Source organism: Myotis daubentonii, chromosome 5, assembly GCF_963259705.1.
Source record: "Myotis daubentonii chromosome 5, mMyoDau2.1, whole genome shotgun sequence".
Taxonomy (NCBI): Eukaryota; Metazoa; Chordata; class Mammalia; order Chiroptera; family Vespertilionidae; genus Myotis; species Myotis daubentonii.
The window spans coordinates 28,932,062-28,953,200 of NC_081844.1; the positions used below are offsets into that span (position 1 = coordinate 28,932,062).

At 45.1% G+C, this 21,139-nt stretch overlaps 1 protein-coding gene across 1 annotated transcript in view; it reads left to right on the plus strand.

Moving 5' to 3' along the window:
- Positions 1-6,200: 6,200 nt before the first annotated feature.
- CFAP92 (cilia and flagella associated protein 92 (putative)) overlaps positions 6,201-21,139 on the plus strand; it is a 39,758-nt gene continuing 24,819 nt past the window's right edge. Inside the window, 7 exon segments of the mRNA XM_059699490.1 lie at positions 6,201-6,453; positions 9,699-9,889; positions 10,521-10,725; positions 13,615-13,620; positions 14,707-14,842; positions 15,729-15,814; positions 17,317-17,442. Of these exon segments, the coding sequence (XP_059555473.1) occupies positions 6,201-6,453; positions 9,699-9,889; positions 10,521-10,725; positions 13,615-13,620; positions 14,707-14,842; positions 15,729-15,814; positions 17,317-17,442 (1,003 nt within the window).

A 21,139-nucleotide genomic window follows, 5' to 3' on the forward strand; every position in this document is an offset into this window, starting at 1 on the left:
TGCGTCTACATGGGTTTCACATGAGCCAACTGCACCTTTATTACTTTGACTTGTGTTGACTATTGGCTACAATAAGCACCTAAAACGCTCAGCCTGCAGGCCGCATGCGGCCCACAACAAATATTTTTGTGGCCCAGCCAATATAATGGTATGTAAGAAATGTTTTAATAAAAATGGTGTCACTTAATTTTTACAATAATTATATAACAATATAATTATTATGTATAACGCTCACTAATGACTGATTACTATAATCATGTTGCATTCATTTCCCTAATGCACAGGTGCACCATTTCTCTCCACTAGTATTAGCAGTGAATATTTTAGCAGCCTATTGCCACGTCATTAGTCTTGGACTGACTTGTTTAGTGTGTGCAACAGGAAATATTTCACTTTTGGAGAACAAGAAAAATAGGTTTATTTATGTTATGCTTATTAATTTGTGCAGTTATTCAGTTTCTGGTAAGTTAATGTCCAAGAAAAAAAATTAATTTTTATTAAAATGTTCTATTTATGTTAACCATTACTCATTTATTTCAGCCCTTTGTATTCAGCATGTCTTTATCAAAATAAACCTATGTTTCTATGGAAATTGAAACTTTTGGTTTTTTGTGGCCCACATACACTTAAACCTTGTTTATTTGGCCCGTGTTAGCCTTTGAGTTTGACATGCTTGATGTAGAGAGATGAGAAGCATTAACAAAAACAGAAGTTCAAAATGATGATGAGATCAAAAGATAAGACACTGAACACGCTTTCAAATGGTATTTCTCCCAGTATATGGACCTTTTAAAATCTCACTATACTGAGGCGATCCTCAAAAAAAGTATTTTCCTCTTAATGATGAACAAATGGCTATGAATTCCTCAAATGGACCATGTGATGGTTAATTTTATGTCAACTTGTCTGTGCCAAGGGATAACCAGGTGGCTGGTAAAATATTATTTCTAGACGTGTCTGTGAAGTGTCTCAGAAAAATATTAGCTTTAATTTGATAAACTAAGTAAAGAAAGCCCACCCTCAGAAATGTGGATGGGCATCCTCCAACCCATTGAGAATCTGAATAGAATGAAAAAGGAAGAGGGAGGACACATACTTGGCTCTCTCTTCTTGAGCTGGGACATTCAATTCTCTTGCTTTCAGACATCAGAGCTCCTGGTTCTTGGGCCTTGGAAACCCAGGACTTACACCAGCCCCATTCAACCCCAATTTGAAGGCCTCTGGACTCAGACTTAATTATGTTGCCCATTTTCCTGGTTCTCTACCATTTGGAGGGCTCATGGTAAGACTTCTCAGCTTCCACTCCACATGAGCCAATTTCCATAATAAATCTCATACCTGTGTTTATATATCCATATCTATTCTATTGGTTTTGTGTTTCTATTAGACAACTCTGACAAGTACAGGCCATTTCTTCACCTAAAAAAAAATACATTCTATTGTAGAGAAAATATCAACCACACTTCAAAATATAATTTGACTTGTTTCTGTTTCTCTTTGTTTCCATTTTTTCTTCCCTTCCTTTCTCTTCCTAAACAATTTAGTCCTAAATCCATTAGGTGGAGCAAAGCAAGGCATGTGTCTATGGTAGTAGGGAGTGGAGTGGGCAGCCATGATGGCCCAGTGTGGGGTACCAGAGTCTGAGAAGAGAGAAAAGGGTGCCCTCAGGTAGCCGGTTGTCAGTGTCAGAGCCCCAGTGGAAAATAGAGGCCCCACATGCAGATGTGGCCTGGTGTGTGTGGTGAAGGTCCTGCGGTGAGGACCCAGAATTGCCAGATTTAGCCCTCCCCACCAAGAAAGCCAGCAAACAAAACAAAATACAAGACACCCAGGTACATTTGAATTTCATGTAAAAGATAATTTTTAATACACATATATCTCAAATCTTGCATGGAGTTATTTATAGTTTTTCTGAAATTCAAATTCAATGGGACATCCTGCATTTTATCTGGCAACAGTATGAGAAGGACATTCACACAAAGGGTGTGTCGGGTGGGGTGAGGAGGGCATACATTGGGAAGGTGGGAGAGGCCCACATTGGGGGTTCAGGCCTGGGGCAGAGAAAGAGGGGCACTGGCACAGGAGGTGGGGTAGCAGTGGAGGTGTGAGGTTCCTAAGGACACAGTAACCAATTACCGCAAATATGGTCACTTCAAACAACAGAAATCTATCCTCTCATATCTGAAAGGCTGAAGTCTGAAATCAAGGTGTCTGCAGGGTGGTCTGCAAGGTGTCTGAAGGCTCCAGGGTAGAATCCTTTCTTGCCTCTTTCTCCCAGTTCAGGGGCTATAGGCATTCCTTTGCTTCTGGCTGCAGAACGCCCATGACTGTCTTCCTGTGGCTTCTCCTCTTCTGTCACTTTCCTGTGTGTGTCTTTTATAAATACACCTGCCACAGAAGCCAGCTTGCATAGGCTACCAGTAGCCAAATCAAAGACAATTGAACAACAACATAAATAATTTAAAAAGTGAATTATAACAAAATGAATAAAACAAGAATCACAGTCCATGATGGCATACATGAATGAGTGAATGAATGAATGAAAAATTTAATGAGATAGAGGCTATATTCGTGCTTTTAAAGTCTCTTCCAACAAAACACACATCAATTACAAATGGGGCAGGATTAATTCCGAGAGACTCTAGAACAGCGGTTCTCAACCTGTGGGTCTCGACCCCTTTCACAGGGGCCGCCTAAGACCATCGGAAAACACATATATAATTACATACTGTTTTTGTGGTTAATCACTATGCTTTAATTATGTTCAATTTGTAACAATGAAATTGGGGGTCACCACAACATGAGGAACTGTATTAAGGGGTCGTGGCATTAGGAAGGTTGAGAACCACTGCTCTAGGATGTGTCCAGCCTCAGCCTTTGGAGCTCAGCTGACCTCCTCCCCACGTGGTGCTGGTGTCTTCTAGCCCCAGGCCTGGATTCCCAGCTGCTCCCGCCAGAGTGGAGAGGCAAGCTGCCAGCTCCCCCGGGGCATGGGTGTGGCCGCACTGCCAGAGTGGCTGCAGTAAGCTCTGAGCTTGGCCACCTGGTCATCACACCTGCAACAAAGGAGAGTGCCAGCCTGTGAACGCTGCTCCCCACAGTCAGCGTCAGCCTCAGAGTGTGGGTGCTATCACTGAGTCTGTCTCCTCCTCCAACCTACGCATCCTTCTGCTCAGCACGCCCCCCTGGCTTCCATCTCAACCAGAGGAAATGCCAAAGGTCTCACCTGATGTGCCGTGTCCTCTCACACCTCCTGTGCACCCACCTCCCCTTGCTCTGCTCCAGCCAGAGTGGCCTGCTCCTCACCGCCCCTCCAGTGTGCCTCAGGGTCCTGTACAGCTGTTCCTCCTTCCTCCCACCTCTGCATTGCTTAGTCCCTCACTTCCTCAGGTCTTTGCTCAGTGGGGCCTTTGCAACATCTCCCTGCACTTCCCTCTGCCCATTCCCTACTTCATCGTTTTCCTCCCACTTGTCATCACCCAGCTGAACAGAGCCTCCAGGAGAGGGAGGCGCCTGTCTTGTTTATTGCTATTTTCCTCGTGCTCCCAAATTTGCCAAGCACATAGTAGGTGTTTATCTAATGCTTGTTGTTGCCTTTAAAAATTGCTGCCCTCGGAAAAGCAACAGGACTTTACAACATAATAATAAAAGTTGGTGCTGCCACCAATGGTGCGCCTACTGTGATCAGGTTCACAGAATAGCTGCTCCCCCACTGCTGGAGAAGCATGGGGTGCAGGGACATGGAACAAAGGGAGAGGACCAGGCATCCCTCCCCAGAGGGAAGCGTGGGCAAGAGGAGAGGCCCTGGCGCCATCTCTCTCCCCCTCCCTAGGCAGTCTTGGTGACATACGCTGTGCCACTTACAAGGCAGCTTCTGCCTTTGCCGTCATGGAGCCCTGCCCTGAGAATGCCACATGAGGAAGGCAGGTCAGCCTGGGGGAGGGTCAGGGGCCGCGTGCAGGGTAAATGCAGTGCCCCAGCCAATGGCTCCAACTGCAAGATATTTGCATGATGCCATTTTGGGCCTTCCAGCCCTGCTGACCCTCCAGATGCGTACAGCCCAGTGAGTGAGCCCAGGCAACACCAGTAAGAAACCATCCAGATGGTCCATTAACAGGGCCATCTTTGCTAAGATGATGTTATGGGCCCATTTCTTACCCCTGCCCTCATTCCCTCCCATGATGCTCTGGGTCTTGACCTGGACACCACCTCTTTCTGGGCAGCGGTTCCAAATCTTAGCTGTGCAATAAAATCTTGGCGATAACTTTAAAACATGAGTTCTGTTCCAGTTATTTATTCTTGTGCAACAAACCATCCCCAAACTTAAAACAACAATAATGCACTTGGCTCATAAGTCTGCAATTTGGGGGGGGCTTGGTTGAGGCAGCTGGTTTCTGCCACACACAGTGTCAGCTGGGGTGGCTCAAAGACTGGAGCCGGGGTCATTTGAAGTCTGGCACCCTCGCTGCGTCTGGTAGTTGAGGCTGGAAGTCAGCTGGGATTGTTGCCCAGAACATCTATGTATGTCTTTTCCATGTGGCTGTCTGTGCTCCCTCATGATCTGGTGGCTGGATTTTCTCGGATGAGTGGCCCCAAGAGAACAAGGCAAAATTAGAGCAGGTCTTCAAATAATGTCATTTTGCTCAACACCATTTCCTTATAATGTCGATGAGATGCCGTAGGAACTTAACTGCTGTTTCAATCAATTAGCCCATGATAAAATTGTTTTTGTTGTATTTCCTTCCACTTAAAGTCACAGAACCTATTAATGATGTCAAGTGAGGACTTGACTGTACATGGTAGTTGTCTTACCTGGCCTTTGAAGTCACATAGTGTCATTTTCGCCATGTGTCCCTCTGCCCACCCCTTGGGTGTTCTCTGGGGAACAGCTGCCAGGGTCTCTCAGGAGCAGGGGCCTAGGGGGTGATCAAAGTGGCAGTGGGGATGGGGAAGGGAATTTTACAGCTGAGCCCAGGCTTTGGAGTCAGATAGTCTGAATTGCAATCCAGTGCTGCCACACACTCCCTGTGTGACTTCAGGCAAATCGCTGCCCCTCTCTAAGCCTCAGTTTCCTCATCTCTGGGTTGGACTCACAATCACTAACAGAATTTCCATGCACTTTTAAAGGCATCAGCGACAGAATGCAAAGTCTATGTGAGAGGTTTGGGATGGGATGGGGGACCTGAGTTTGCCGAGCCTGTTGGTTCCTTTGCCTTTACCCCATCCTGTAAGTAAGGGCCAGGCGCATTACAGGTGCTCCCGTTCAGCGTAGGAATTTTTTAAGGATTGAGTGAATAAGCAGATGAATGATTCAACCAACTGGTCTCCGAATTTGGATACACCTTTTTGCCAGACCTTGTCTGTACCAGGAGTCTGAGACCAGTGGCGGAGGCAGGAAGCCCCGCCCCCAGGGGAGAAGTCCCCGCCCCCCCTTTATTACTCCGTCTCCTAGCAACTGTCAAACACAGTGGACCCGCCTGTCTCGCGGGCCTCCTCGCTCTGCCGGCTGCGGCTGCGCAGTGGCTGTGCGTGCAGACTGACGCCAGGGCCCCAGCCCGAGCTGCTGTCCGTGCATCGGCTCGAAGGTACTCCGGGCGCCTTGAAGGGACCGTGTTTCCCACCCGCCCCCATCCCCTGCCCCACGCTGCATCCTTTCCTCAACTTGAGCTGGTTCGGCTTCCTTGTGTCTTGAGCCCAGTACTTAAAGCCCATTTGTGTCTTGCCTCGGGGTTCTGTCCAGTCTTTACCTGCCAGGCACTTGCACATGCTGTCCTTGGGCCGCGTTTGCTACTCACCCCAGGCCCCCCTGGGTGAAAGCGCGGGGTGGGGGTGGGGGCGGATTCTGCTCCCACCCTTTTGGTTCCTGGTGAATGCATTTCCCTGGGGTAGGCATTCCAGAAGTGCCCAATTAATGCAGCTGGGGCTGGGGGAGGGCAGAGACTCAAGTCGGAGAAACGGGTGCTGCTTATGATCCGAATTACTGCCGGGACCATTCTCTGTGGTTCAGCCATTCATTGTCTAACTTTATTGAGTGCCTACTGTATGCCCGGCAGTCTGAGGCCTTGGCCATTCCACTCTGCACAGGACAAGGGAAGGGAGGAGGGAGAATGGCTAACCTCCTGGGAGCAGAGGGCGGCGACAAACGTGCCTTTATTTCCTTCCAGCTGGTGGGGCAAGGCGGGCAGCTCTCAGCCGCAAGCATGTCGCTGCAAGCCTGGGACTGGGAGGATGAGGACATGGAGAGCATGGGGCCCATGTCCTCCGTGGGCAGCTTCTGCCAATCCATGAGCGAGTGTGATGTGGAGGACTACATGAATGCCAGGTCCCGGGCCCTCGAGTCAGAGTCTGACCATCTGTACAGCAGCACCGCGTCCTCCAGCACTTTAAACGCTGACGTGCCCCAGGTGGTCCCCTGCAAATTCATCATCTCACTGGCCTTCCCCGAGACTGTGAGTAAGTGCCGGAGCCGAACCCCAACACTCTATCCAAAGGGGGTGGACAGAGAGAAGCATCCATCAGACCATCAAACCTCAGAGGGAAGGTAGGGGACGGTGGGGGTAAGGGGACAGATCAACCAAAGGACTTGTACGCATGCATATAAACCTAACCAATGGACATAGTCAACCCGGAGGTGAGGGCATGAGTGAGGGGAGGAGGGTCAATGGGAGGATAAGGACACGTATGTAATACCGTAATCAAATCAAATCAAATCAAATCAAATAAAATAAAATAAAAAGGGGGTGGACTAATGGCCTTCTGCCAGGAGGTTAGGACACACATGCTCCCTCCCCGGCTCTCCCAAGTAGGGTGGTAGATTCCAGGAGCCAAGATCAGGAAAGAAGGTGCAATTTCAGGAGGCCCACAGTGGTTGTGCAGTCTTCACATACTTAGTCCACTCCATAACCCTAAGAAGTGGATGGTGTTAGATCTGCTTTCTGCAGACGAAGAAATGGCAGAGAGGTTAAGGCCTTGGGTCCCCTAAACTAATGGAGCATCACCTGGTTTCCTTATTTAAAATGCAGATCCTCAGGTGTAAGAATTTCCAAGTGTAAAGGTAAATTGATGGACTATTACTGCCACAAGGCTGTGTGACAAACCCGAACAAGCTCCCCGATCCATTGGATTCAACCGGGAACCCCTTGTTCGTCTGGATCACAGGGTAGCTGCTCCAGCCTGAGCTCCCTGCAGTGGTTCAGCTGCGCTTCATGTGTCTGTCACCCTCCTTCTGGGCACGTGGGCTGATCCAGACACATTCACATTATGGAAAAGCAGAAGGCCAGCCCAGTAACCACGCACTCGGTCTTCTGGCACCTCCCACCTGCTAACATTTTATTGGCCGAAGCAAGTCATCTGGTTGAATTCCAAGATGAGGGGCAGAAAAAAAGTACTCCACTTTTATATACCCTTTTTGTCTACATAAACTATACTCCCCCCCCCCCCACACACACACACCATGATGATTAATTTCCGCTTTTCTTTGTAGTTGTCAGCTGTGGGTTTCAGATATTTTGGAGACTATTTGCTTAGGTGTCTCCCCTGTTTAGAACAGATCAATCTTCTTGGTGAATTGAACTTTCTGTTCTAATGTGGTGACCTCCTCTATCCATTATGATGCTTTTATCTTGGGTCTATTGATATCAGAGCCCGGAAAAGACTGGTGGCAAATACCAACTAAAAGAAAATTGATGTTTATTTGATCACCTTCAACCTTACGTCTCCTACAGCATCTCCTAGACTTGTTTTTTCTTATTTGGGTGCTTCTTCAAAAGACATTTACAAAGTAGATCTCGATGCAGCAAAAGTTGATAAGGCCTTGCATGTCTGAGTGTCTTTTATATTAATTTATTTTTCCAATTGCTCCTGATATGCAATAGCACATTAGATTCCAGTGTAGAATGTAATGATTAGACATTTATATGCCTTACAAAGTGATCACCATGATAAGTCCAGCACCCATCTGATACCATGCATCATTATTTGCAGAGTTATTGACTATTTCCTATGCTTTACATCCCCATGACTACTTTCATAACTGGCAATTTGTACTTAATTCCTTTTATATTTTCACTCAATCCCCTCCCATCTGGTGCCCATCAATTTGTTCTCTGTATCTAGGAATTTATTTCTGGCTTGTTTGTTCATTTATTTTGCTTTGTAGAGTCTTATATTCACCCAAAGACATGTCCTCCTTAAAGGACATGTCTTTGTCCTTAGCTGGGTATAAAATTCTAGTTTTGATGTTTTTTCCTTCAATATCTGAGTATTTATGAATTTGTTTGTAATGTTTATACAAATTATTTTTAAGAGAAATAAGATGCTACAATGCTTTTCTAAAATTTGCTTTAAAAAATTGACAATGTCTTAGATGTCTTAGGAAATGAGCGTACTTGTTTTGACTTTGCTGATATTTTGTTTGAAACACCTAATAGTATGTTTCTAAGTTATCCTACCCTTTATTGGTGAACATTTGTTTGCATATGTTTTCTGTTATAATCCTGCAGTAGCCCCCCTTGTGTGCACCCTTTTGTTCAGGTATGTGGGCACTTCTGTGGCCTGAATTTCAAGAAGTGGAATTGCTGGGCTTAAGGTACAGTGGGTCCTTGAATAATGCTGTTTCATTCAATGTCATTTCATTACAACATTGATGAGGTGCCATAAAACCTTAACTCTTGTTTTTATCACTTAGCCTATGGTAAAATTGGTTTCACTATATGTGGTTTTATTTATAGTCCAGAACCTATCAATGATATTGAGGACTTACTGTATGCATTTATATTTTTTATAGATACTGTCCAATTTCTCACCAAATGGGGTTGTAGCAATGTTTTCTTCCTATTGATGGGAGGGTCCGTATATCCTTGGTTGAATCAGGACACGGACCTGGGAAATGCAGCAAGCTTTCTGATCAGTTGCACCTTCCCAAGCAAGCCTAATGCCTACCAACCTTTATTCCAAACTCTGCACAAAAGCTAACTCTGCTGGTGGCACACAATTAATTCAGAAGCAGTCTCCTGGGTTCTCCTGAGTGTTAGCACACACACACACACACACACACACACACACACACACTTGAGATTTTTAAAACTTCAGTTTTAAATATAGTCATCAGGTTTTTATAGGATGAAATTTGGATTAAATATTTATGGAGCTTCTAAAGCAACTTCTCCTGGTGTGCAAAGGCCAGCCTGGAGGGCAAGGGCAGGCAGTGGAGGCCCTGATCTCTGGTGAAGCCCATCCTTTCCCCATCCGCCCCACGCTGTGCAGCTGCACGCATGAGGTTTTGCGGGGCTCTGCCCTCTGCCTGCAATGCCTGCCAGCTTCCCTTCTACCGGACTCTGCTGAGGTCCCCCCTCAGGGGCTTCCTCCACCCCCCCAACCCCCAACAGAGTTCACCCCAGCCTTCTCTGCTGTTCTTCAGGACCTGCCTTATACTGCCGGGGTTGCACAAGTCATATCGTGCTGTGATTTGTGTTTTAACTTTACTGCTGAGACTAGGGTGAGGCAAGTACGGTGCCTACGGTGAAAAAATATAAGGAGACAATCACTCTCGGAGTCATGCACTGAAATCGTGCACCTTTGTGCCTAGTCCTGGTCCAGAGTAGCCTGCCACTCCGCTGGCTAGGAGAGCCCCCCAGGCTAGGCAGGCGGTGTGGGAACTGCGAGGGTGAAGCAAGACTCATTAAATCTGTATCTTCTAGGTCCGAAGAGAAAATTTGTAAGTTTGCTCGAAAAATACAGGAAACGCTCCAAAATGGAAAAATCTGTTGCAAAGGGTCATCGTATCTACCACATTGAGTATTTTCTTCTGCCAGAAGATAAAGAGCCTAAAATCATTGACATGGTGGTGTTTCCATCGGTGGTCAAATTGTTCATGGATACGGGAGTAAAGGTATGCGTGTGTGCGTGCATGTGTATGTGTGTGTATGTGTGTATGTAGCCTCCCATATAGCATACAACCTAATACTCACTACACAAAATGTACTTGTTTCCCCTGGAAGTTGCTAAAAATGCAGGATCTTGGGCCCCACCCCAGACCTACCGAATGAGAATCTGCATTGACCTCATAATACCCATTACGTGGTTTTTTCTTTAGATATTTTTACCTTGTACTTTCTTTGGTGTTTCAAAGGTATTTGTAGCTCCTGCAATTTCCCTCTCTGTGTGCATGTGAGGAAATGTGTGCACACCTGCCTGCCTGCACACACACACACACACACACACACACACACACACACACTCCTGCCTGCGGCCCAGCTGGGATTGCAGTCACTGGAAAGGACACTCTTTTGTAGGTAATTTCTTTAACTTAATTTTTTTCCCAAGGAACCCAGAGTGTGACAGGGCCCAGCCCATGACACCCATTTCCTGGTGTGATTTGGAACCTGGGAGAGAGCCAGACACAGAGGCCAGACAGGTGGAGAGCAGGCCCGGCCTCCCTGTCAGTGGGGGGAGGCTGGCAGAGGCGGTCCTCCGGGCTGCTGAGCCTCACACTGAAAGCCTTTTGGTATTTTTCCTCACAGACCATGAAGCCACGTCAGGAAGGAAACAAAGTCTGGGTGTCATGGACCCAAAGGTTTAACATCAACGTGACAAAGGAATTACTAAAAAAAATCAATTTTCACAAAATCACCTTTAGGCTCTGGGACACTACGGACAGGGTTTCCAAAAAAATCAGGTTTTATCGAATAAAGTCTTCTGCCTACTCAGAAGATGGAGGATCTTTTGGTGAGTCAGGGATCCATGTTTTATTTTAAATGTTTCTAGGGGGTGTGGCTTCTCACCAGTAACAGGAGAGAAGCCGGCGTCCCCTCGACCTCCTTTCCTGGGCTCCTGCTGTTTCTGTGTCAGTCGTCTGTCATCCCTCCAGTATCCTCGGCTGTGGAAGAGCCTCCTGCTCTCTGCGTGCAAGCACATTAGCCACCAGCTCCCCCTCTGCCACCTTGAGGGACTTCCTGTCCCTGGGCGGTGCTCACATAGTCACCCACACCAAGCCTCGCTCCCTGGATGAGTATTGTGTGTTCGCTGGAAAAAAAAAATTAGAGGATATCAAGAAACAAGAGAAAACTTTTTAAAATTCCCACCACCCCGAGACACCATGTTAGCGTTTTCACATGGTGAAGCTCCTATGTGTGTCAAAGGATTCCAAGTCTCCTTTGAATTCCCCTCGAAGGAGAGTGCTGGAAGGAGTAGAACAACCCAGGCTTTGAGGGCAGGCAGCTGGATTCCATCCTGTCTCTGTCTTGTACTAGCTGGTGGCCTTGGGTACCTACTTCCGCTAATCAGATGCCCAGAGCAGGGCAGTGGGTGTGGTCCCCCACCCCCCCTCCAGACACAAGCAAAAGGGGGGTGTATGTTGTCTCTAGAACTTTAAAAAATAATAACAGCCCAGCCAGGGTGGCTCAGTGGTTGAGTGTTGACCTATGAACCAGGGGGTCACGGTTCAATTCCTAGTCAGGGCACATGCCCAGGTTGCAGGCTTGGTACCCAGGGTGGGGCGTGCAGGAGACAGCCAATCAATGATTCTCTCTCATCACTGATGTTTCTATCTCTCTCTCCCTCTCCCTTCCTCTCTGAAATCAATAAAAAAATACAAAAATAAAAAATTAAATGAATGAAAACTATAGTAAAACGCTGCCAATTAAACGATGCCATGACATCATTTATACAGAGTCATCCTCATTTTGGAGTTGTTAAAAGGTAAAAGCCATGTGCCCCTGAGAGCACTTGGAGTGTGATACTGTTGCTTCTGCTGGTGGCTTGCAGGGAAGTACAAGTTTTCTGATTTGACAGTAAGCACAGCGAGACTGTCACTTGCTGGGAGCAAATGGCAGCGCCACAATCAGTTACTTGTAACTTGAAAATCTGCCCTTTCTCTGGGTTTAAAGCCTGATTCTTCTCAAGGAGCCTTTCTGACAATAGGCACTTAGGGCTTCCAGATATATGTGTACAGACACACACACACACACACACACTAGAGGCCTGGTGCATGAATTCTTACACAAGTGGAGTCCAGCCGGCCCAGGCCACCGGGGCCTGGCTGGCAGGGGGAAGGGGCCATGGGCAGTTGGCCGGCCGGCCCCACCTCTGGTCAAACTCCAGGTTGAACTCCCAGTCAAACTCCCAGTCGAGGGGACAATTTGCATATTAGCCTTTTATTATATAGGATATACTAGAGGCCCAATGCACAAAATTCATGCAAGAGTAGGCCTTTCTTCCGTCAGCTGCTGGCACCAGCTTCCCTCTGGCAACCAGGACCCTGGCTTCCCTTGCAGCCTGGGCTTTGTCTGGAAGGTCTTCCAGAAGGACATCCGGTCTAATTAGCATATTACCCTTTTATTATGATAGATCGATTTCAGAGAGGAAAGGAGAGGAAGAAAGTCTAATTAGCACATTACCCTTTTATTATGATAGATTGATTTCAGAGAGGAAATCGGCTGCCTCCTGCATGCCCCCTACTGGGGACCGAACCCACAACCCAGGCATGTGACCTTGACCCAAATCAAACCTGGGACCCTTCAGTCCACAGGCTGACACTCTACCCACTGAGCCAAACCAGCTATGACAGGGCTTCCAGCTTTTAATATTTCATTTGCATCCAGGGTTTTTTTTTACCCCTGGCACCACTGGCATTTGGGTCTGATCCTTCCTTGTTATGGGACTGTCCTGTGCATTGGAGCATGTCTGGCAGCATCTCTGGCTCCCAAAAGTAGCCTCCCAGTTGTGACAATCAAGAATTTCTTCGGACGTTGTCCGCTGATGGGAGTGGGGGACAAAACTACCCCTTGCTGATAACCACTGGTTCGTATGTAAACTACTAATTGTAGGGTTCCTGTGTGAGAACATCGGATTCAAGGGGGCTTTCTCACTTGTACCAAAGAAAGACCCAGGACCTCAAAGTGTGGGCTCTAAACCACTTGCATTAGATGCACTGGGAGTGCTGCCTGAAGGCAGGTTCCAGGCCTGTCCCAGAGCTGCTGAGCAGAATTTCTGGTAAACATCTGCCCCGCAGGGGGCTCACGTTGAAGCAGAGGTGCTGGGGCGTGTGTATGAAGGTGGCTTCCTGCAAAAGGGGCCATGGGAGCCAAGGTTGGAAGGGTAAATGGAGTCAGCTGGCCAGAAAACGAAGGAGGAAGGGTGTTGTAGGCCCTGCTGGGAGGGGCCACAGGCCCTTTGCGTCACCTTCTTGAAATAAGACCACCTGCCTTTCTTCGAACCTTATCCAAGCTTAGCATCATCTGCATCTGTTTAGCGATTTTTTTTCTATTACAAAAATCAATGTATGTTTGCTTCGAAAAAAATTTAGAAATCGACTAGCTCAAAGAAGAAGAAATTGAAGATCATCTGATGCCTGACCACAGAGAGCCATTGCTAACATTTCCCCGTCACTGTCTATGTGGGTACAACACGTTAACAAAAATGACACTACTACACATGTTGTCTTAAGCCTGCCTTTTATCACTTAAAAACTTTCTTCTGCAAAGCATGTATGGTAGTACAGAACTACCATACGAGGTTTGTTATCCAGGAGATATGAAATTTATTTGAATACACTGTAGGTCACATGCCAGAATTTGTTAGCTTTCAGTCTGCTGGTGTTGAATTGGAGCATACCAGCCAAGAGTTAGCATTTCTCTTCTATAAAATCTGCTCCATCTCTTGGTGTCTTGGTATTGGATAAAAATTACCTCATTCTTGAAGCTCCCCAAGTCACAGTTGACTTCTGCTATGTCCTCAGCTCTTGGCCACCCACCCACCGACACCTCGTTGGTGTCCCTGCCTGTGTGTTGTTCTCTGAGCTCCCTCCCTCGGCTGGCTCTTCTCTGCACACCCAGCTCTATTCCTGCCTCCTCTCTTCTGTCATTGTTCCATGACCTTTCTACATCACCCTTTACCCTGGCACTTTATTACTCTGCAATTTTTTTATGGTTTGCCAGTGACTTAGGGGAGAACAAGTCTGATTTCTGAGTCCAGCCTTGAAGGCACCTTATCATTTGTTCCCCAAGGCTCCTTTCTCATTGCCTCTCCCACACCACACCTGGCCCATCCCCTGGGCCCTGAAGACACGAGGCTTTTCCTCATGGCAGGGCCAGCCTTCAGGCATTTGGTATAGGGAGGGGGCCTTTAGCCTCATTTCTTTCTCCAAAATTTTTATCCATCCTTCAGCGTGACCCAATTTCACTTCTTGGTCCCCACATCTTTCTTGGAGCTTCCATCATCTCCACTCATTCATCCACTTCCTCTGCGCACTCATCATTCCACACGTGCTGGTTGCTGCCATGGGTAAGCCAAGCCCCACTTTGACAGAAGTGACCGACGTGCATGAAGGGTCGTCTCCACGCTGGGGACGAATGCTCGGGGTGCAGTCCTGGCTTTGCTAAGGCCAGTTCTCAGCCCCGGGACAGTTACCTGAGTGTCATCTGCGAAATGGGGGAGTGGGAATGCTTTCTTTCAAGTGAACTGTGATGATTACATGGAATAATATATATCCAGCACGTAGAGGTCTTATCTAGAAGAAGTCATTGCCTGTGGAGGTTTGAGTCTCCTGGTATTTTGAAGCAGCCCCCTAAGCAACAACTCCAGGAGGCCCGGAGCCTGACCTACCTTCCCCGTTGCTCCAACACCCACAGAGTCATTGTCACATAGTAGGCATCCAGTAAGTACGTCTGGTTGATTGAATCAATGATTCTTTTTCATCCTGCGTTCCAGACGAAGTGAAACATTTGTTTTCAAATGAGAAGAGACCATCCGAACAAGGCAGTCCAGCCAAAATTGAGTGGAGCCAGGCGTATCATCCGGTAAAGGCAATCAAAATAGGAAGACCCTTAAAGTCTTTACATGGTGAGTAGAGATGACTGCTGTGGACGAGCTGAGTGAAGACTGTGGCAGGGAGAGTGACAGACGGGTGCTGCTGCTGTAGTGTGCGTGTGCCCCAGTATCTTTGCCTTCTACTACTGGCCGCTCTGCTGGTGCCAAAGCCAACTGCTCCCTGCACACCTCACTTTTTGTTGTGGATTTTTTTCTTTATTTATTTTTTATCTATGTTGTGGCTTACAAAAAAAAAACTTTCTAACTGTAGAAGTTATATGTGTGTTTTTTAGAAAATTCAGTGAATTAAAAAGTACCAAATAAACAGGGAAAATGACCTTTAATTCCACCACTAGGAACAAGCATGGTCATATTTTGGTTTATCAGAGCCTTTCTCTAAGATTTTTTTTTTTGACATAAAGTTATCCTGGACACATATTGTATGTTCTGAGATTAATGTGTCATTACATGCACTCTCCAATGTCCTTCAGAACCTTCCATAAACTTTATTTGTGGCGGCTAAATAATATCTCATCTGCTGGTAATGCTACAATTTGCTTACTCATTCCGTATAGGTGGGAACTTAGAAAGCCAAAAGTGTTTTGAGTATTTTCTAATGTAAACATTGCGAAGTAGACAGTTGAATAGATAATAGGCATTTCTTTTTTTTCTTTCTTCTCTTTGTGGGGTATTACATAAACAAATGGAGGCCTCCTCTTGCCTTCATTTGTCCAAATAATTATAATTAGTTTGCATAATTCAATAATTTACTCATTTATTATTGACAAACCCTTTTACTTGTGCTCGCCGCATACAGATCTTTTGTTTGAGGCTGGCATCAAAAAATGTGGAAGGACCCTCATTTCTTGGTGAACTAGTTTGGAACAAGATGTTGGGAGACATTTGCTAATAAATATTACCAGGTCTCACCCAGCAGCGCCTGAAGCTTTTCCCAAGAATATCGAGGGGAAGGAAAAGCTACTCAGATGGGAAGATCTTGCCATAGTTGGATAAGGAAGGACCCATGGTGTTTGGGGGAGTGGCAGTGGAGCCCTGTCTTGCACTAGTCCTACAGACTCCCGCCGTGAGCCATGTAGATTTTTTAAAAGTGTATTTTTACTGACTTCAGAGAGGAAAGGAGAGAGAGAGAGAGAGAGAGAGAGAGAGAGAGAGAGAGAGAGAGAGAGAGGAACATCAATGATGAAAGAGAATTATTGATTGGCTGCCCCATGCACGCCCCACACTGAGGATCAAGCCTGCAACCTGGGCATGTGCCCTTGACCAGAATCAAACCTGAGACCCTTCAGTCTGCAGGCCAATCGATGCTCTATCCATTGAGCCAAATCAGCTAAGGCTGAGCCATGTAGATTTTTAGTAAATTCAGTTACTAGGGGGCTCGTGCAATCCTGGTGAAATGAAAGGAGAGCTTGTGTTTATGAGCACGTTTTATGTCCGACACTGCGCTTTGGCATGCGTTACTTTATCTCCTGTAATATTCATAATGACCACTGTGAGGTGGTATTACTATCTCCATTTGCTACACAAGGTGACTAAATGGTTAAAGTAATTTGCACAAAGTTCTAAAACCAGAATTCTTGAGAATCTTGGGAGTGTGATCCCAACCAACACCTCAGATCACTGTGTTCACAGCCCTTGCTGGCTGAGGGTGCAATGGCTCTTAGGGCCTCTTGGAGCCTAGGAAGGGCCTGGAGAAGGAGTTTCCGTGGATGCTGTGGGGACCATGGGTAGAATGGAGCCCAGCTGCTGGCTTGGGGGAATGGGATGAGTACAACCAAGTCAAAATGTCATTTAAATATCTTAATTTAAAAAATGTGTTCTGCATTGAATTATAGATTAATTTGGGAGGAATTGACATTTTTACATTGAGAAGTCCTCCCACCCCTGATCATGCCGTATCATTTCACCTAATTCAGATCCTCCTTTATGACTTTATTAATAGATTTTATTTTTTCTTCTTATAAGCACTGTGGATAATGCCTATAAATGAATTCCTGGATATTTTAGAATTCCAGTTACTTTTATTAAAAATATATGTTATTTTCCATCATACAGGGTGGGCAAAAGGAGGCAACATTACAGTTGTGAGTATGGAAACACAGTTTATTCTTGTAGTATTATTTAGTAATTATTGAATTATTTTCCATATGAACAACTGTAAACCTAGTTTTCCCCACTCTGTATTTTCTAGTTGGTTAGAAGTTGATAGTACAAGTGTGGTCCACAGCCCAATAGCACCAGCGTTACTGGAGAGCCTGTGAAATATGGCCTCTCAAGCCCACCCCAGGCTTACTAAACCATAATCTGTATTTTATTTAACAAAATTCCCAGGTAATTCATGTGCATATTGACATTTGAGAAACATTGGGTTAGAGACATGCAATGCTATATTTTTAATTTGTCTACATTTAATCCAATAAATAGATTCTTAGATCTCTCTGGTCCCTGGTTTTTTTCATCTTTTTATTTATTTTTCTCTTTGTGAATTTTTCAAATGGAACATTTCAGGAATACCAACTATTTCTTTGGGAGGAGCAACAGTGATGGAGATGAAGGAATTAATTGAGAGACCATTATTTAGCAGCTTAACAAACATAATATAAAAGCAAAACTTTCAAAGTAGGATTGGGTTTTGGAATTTTATAACATAACTAAACTTAGAAGAATTATAAAATCCTTCTATAAGATTCTTTGATATCTGACCAAATGTTACTCCAAATAAAAGGATACTACACATACTTTCAACTTATCCATTCAATCTCACCTCATCCATCCATTCCCGCCACCCACCCACCCATCCATCCATCCATCCATCCATTTAATTCCATTCCATTCCATTTACTTTACCTGCATTACCCCATCTATTCACCCCTTCCCACTCATCCAGTATTTTTGTGTTCCTGATCCATGGTGTTGTGAATATGGGAAACATGAAAATCGCTAATGTCTACAGGAGACGTTCAGGCAAATAATTACAATTCTATGTGATAGATGCTATGTTAGGGGTAGGTATGTAGTATGTTGGGGAAGCATGAAAGAGTGGAGGAAAGACTCTACTTGGAAGATAGGAAGCTGTTTGCTTATTGTGGAATGAGGGAAAGAACATTCCAGGTTGTAGGAACTGCTCATGCAGAAGCTTGCAACCCTAGTGACAGGCTGCCAAGCAGCAAAGAAGCCAGTAAATCTACCTCCTCATTTTAAAAAAATATTTAAAAAAAAATTTTTTATTGATTTCAGAGAGGGAGAGAGAGAGAAAAAAACATCAATGATGAGAGAGAATCATTGATCGGCTGCCTCCTGCACATCCCACACTGTGGATGGAGCCAGCAACCCAGGCATGTGCCCTGATCGGGAATTAAACTGTGACCTCCTGGTTCATAGGTCGACACTCAACCACTGAGCCACTCCGGCTGGGCTCTACCTCCTCATTTTTGTCCTAGATCTGCTCACCAGTTTTTCACAAGCAGCAGGGTATCCAGATGGAGGTAGACAATTCTAGAGCCAGTGCCCTGGCAGCCTGCTGTGAGGGCCATTTCCCATTCATTCAGCTGTAACTGCTCCAAGTCCTTTCCTTAGCTCCCAGTCAGTCCATCTGCTTTCCCTGGTTCTGATGCTACACTGACCTGATGCTGCGAAGAGGAGTGACTGCTTGAGTCAGGCTCTGTACAAGGTGCTGGAAACACAATTGATAAGATTCTTTCCTGTGTTTAAGGCCTTGAAAGACTAGTCCACACTTTCATATCTGAACATCTCTCAGCTTGTTCTGAGTTCTCCCTTTTTCAGATTAAACAGCCCCACTCCTTCTTCTGTTCTTTAAGCATTTTAATGAGATCTTCCAACCATTCTTTTTATTTTTAAATAAAGATAGAAAAGTACACAGAAAAATATGACAATGTACCCACAATTTAGGTCAGTGATCGTGAACCTTTTGAGCTCGGCGTGTCAGCATTTTGAAAAACCCTAACTTAACTCTGGTGCCGTGTCACATATAGAAATTTTTTGATATTTGCAACCATAGTAAAACAAAGACTTATATTTTTGATATTTATTTTATATATTTAAATGCCATTTAACAAAGAAAAATCAACCAAAAAATGAGTTCATGTGTCACCTCTGACACGCGTGTCATAGGTTCACCATCACTGATTTAGGTGTTACTATTTTGCTATATTTCCTTCTTTCTTGTTCTTTCTTCTTTTTTTTTTTAAGAAATAAAAGATTATAGATATAATTTCAGTCACCTTTGCATCCTGTACTTTTAAGAAGTATACTGGCTCTGGCTGGTGTTTCCCAGTGGTTTGAGCATCAGCCACGCAGGGTGACAGGTTTGCTCCTGCCCCCAGTCAGGGCTTGTGCAGGAGGCAACCAGTGGATGTGTCCCTCACATTGATGTTTCTCTCTCTCTCTCTCCCCCCTCCCTTCCAATCTCACTGAAAAGCAATGGGGGGGAAAATATCCTCTGGTCAGAATTTACAAATGAAATAAATAAACAAGCAAAATAAATAAATAAATAAATAAATAAATAAATAAATAAATAAATAAATAAGCAAAAGTATACTGTAACCTTGCCCTGGCCAGCATGGCTCGGTGCTTAGAATGTTGGGGTTTGATTCAAGTCAAAGGAACATACCTGGGTTGCAGGTTCGATACCTGGCCCTAGTCGGGGGGTGTGTGGGAGGCAACTATCTGATGTGTCTCTCTTACATTGATGTTTCTCTCTCTCTTTCTCCACTCCTCTCCCACTATCTCTAAAAAAAACAATTGGAAAAAAAAATATCCTCAGGTGATGATTAACCAAAAAAAGAAGAAGAAGAAGAAGAAGTATACCTTATCCTGGATAGAATTTGGTGTTGGTCCTTCCTGCCACCCATTCTTTCTCACCCATTCATACATCGTTGTATTGATTTTTGTTTTTATGAGTTACAGAAATGACTTTATACCATACATATCTTCTTGCAACTTGTTTTTTGCACTAAACTTTATTTCTGAGATTAAAGTGTGTCAATATACATAAGTCCAGCACCTTTATTCCAGCTTCTATAAAGTACCCCGTTAGATGGATGTATCATCCTTCATCCATGTAGCACCCCCCGAGGGGCATCTGACTTGTCTCCAATTTCCCTGCTGCCACCAGCACTGCCAAGTGAGCATCCTTGAGGTGTCTTAGTGCACGTGCAGGCAAGTCTAGATCAGCGATTTTCAACCCATGTGCCAGAAGAACTTTTAAAACATGCAGTACCTGACTATTTAATCAGGGCCACTGAGCTCTTTTCCCTTAGATCAGCAGTTCTCAACCTGTGGGTCACGACCCCTTTGGGGGTTGAACAACCCTTTCACAGGGGTCGCCTAAGACCATCGGAAAAAACATATATAATTACATATTGTTTTTGTGATTAATCACTATGCTTTAATTATGTTCAATTTGTAACAATGAAAATACCACCCGCATGTCAGATATTTACATGAAGATTCATAATAGTAGCAAAATTACAGTTATGAAGTAGCAACGAAAATAATTTTATGGGGGAGAAACCAAGATGGCAGCATAGTTAAACACTGGAGTTTGCTGCCTCGAACAACCACTTCAAAAATACAACTAAAAGATGGGACAGACATCATCCAGAACCACAGGAAGGCTGGCTGAGTGGAAATTCCACAACTAGAAGGAAAGAGAAAAGCAAACCGAGACTCAGAGGGGGCGCAGTGCGGAAGTAAAATACTAAGGTGCGGAGGTGCATGTGGAGAGGGCTGGCTGCTGAGGGCGCGGTTGTCGTTTTCAATCCGGAGGGAGTCTTGCCCCAGAAGGGTGTCTCCAGTACAGAAGTTCTCCCACTGCAGACACAGCTGATTCTCATAGCCAATTGGCCTGGAGGTCAATTCCTCCCAGTGATACCTACAATAATCAAGGCTTAACTACAACAAGACTGTGCACAACGCCCACAAGGGGGTGCACCAAGAGTGTCCTCCTCAGGTAATTGGGGAGGCCGAACCACTGGGCCCTAGAGGACACTTAGCACAGAAAACCACTTTATCAACACAGGGAAGCATAAAAAATGTGGAGACAAAGAAAAAGGACACAAATGACAGAAATGGAGGAAAGCAAACTGCTGGATATAGAGTTCAAAACCACACTTTTAAGGTTTTTCAAGAATTTTCTAGAAACTGCCAATAAACTTAATGAGATCTACAAGAAATCTAATGAGACCCTTGAGGTTGTGATAAAGGACCAACTAGAAATTAAGCATACACTGACTGAAATAAAGAATATTATACAGAATCCCAACAGCAGACTAGAGGATCGCAAGAATCAAGTTAA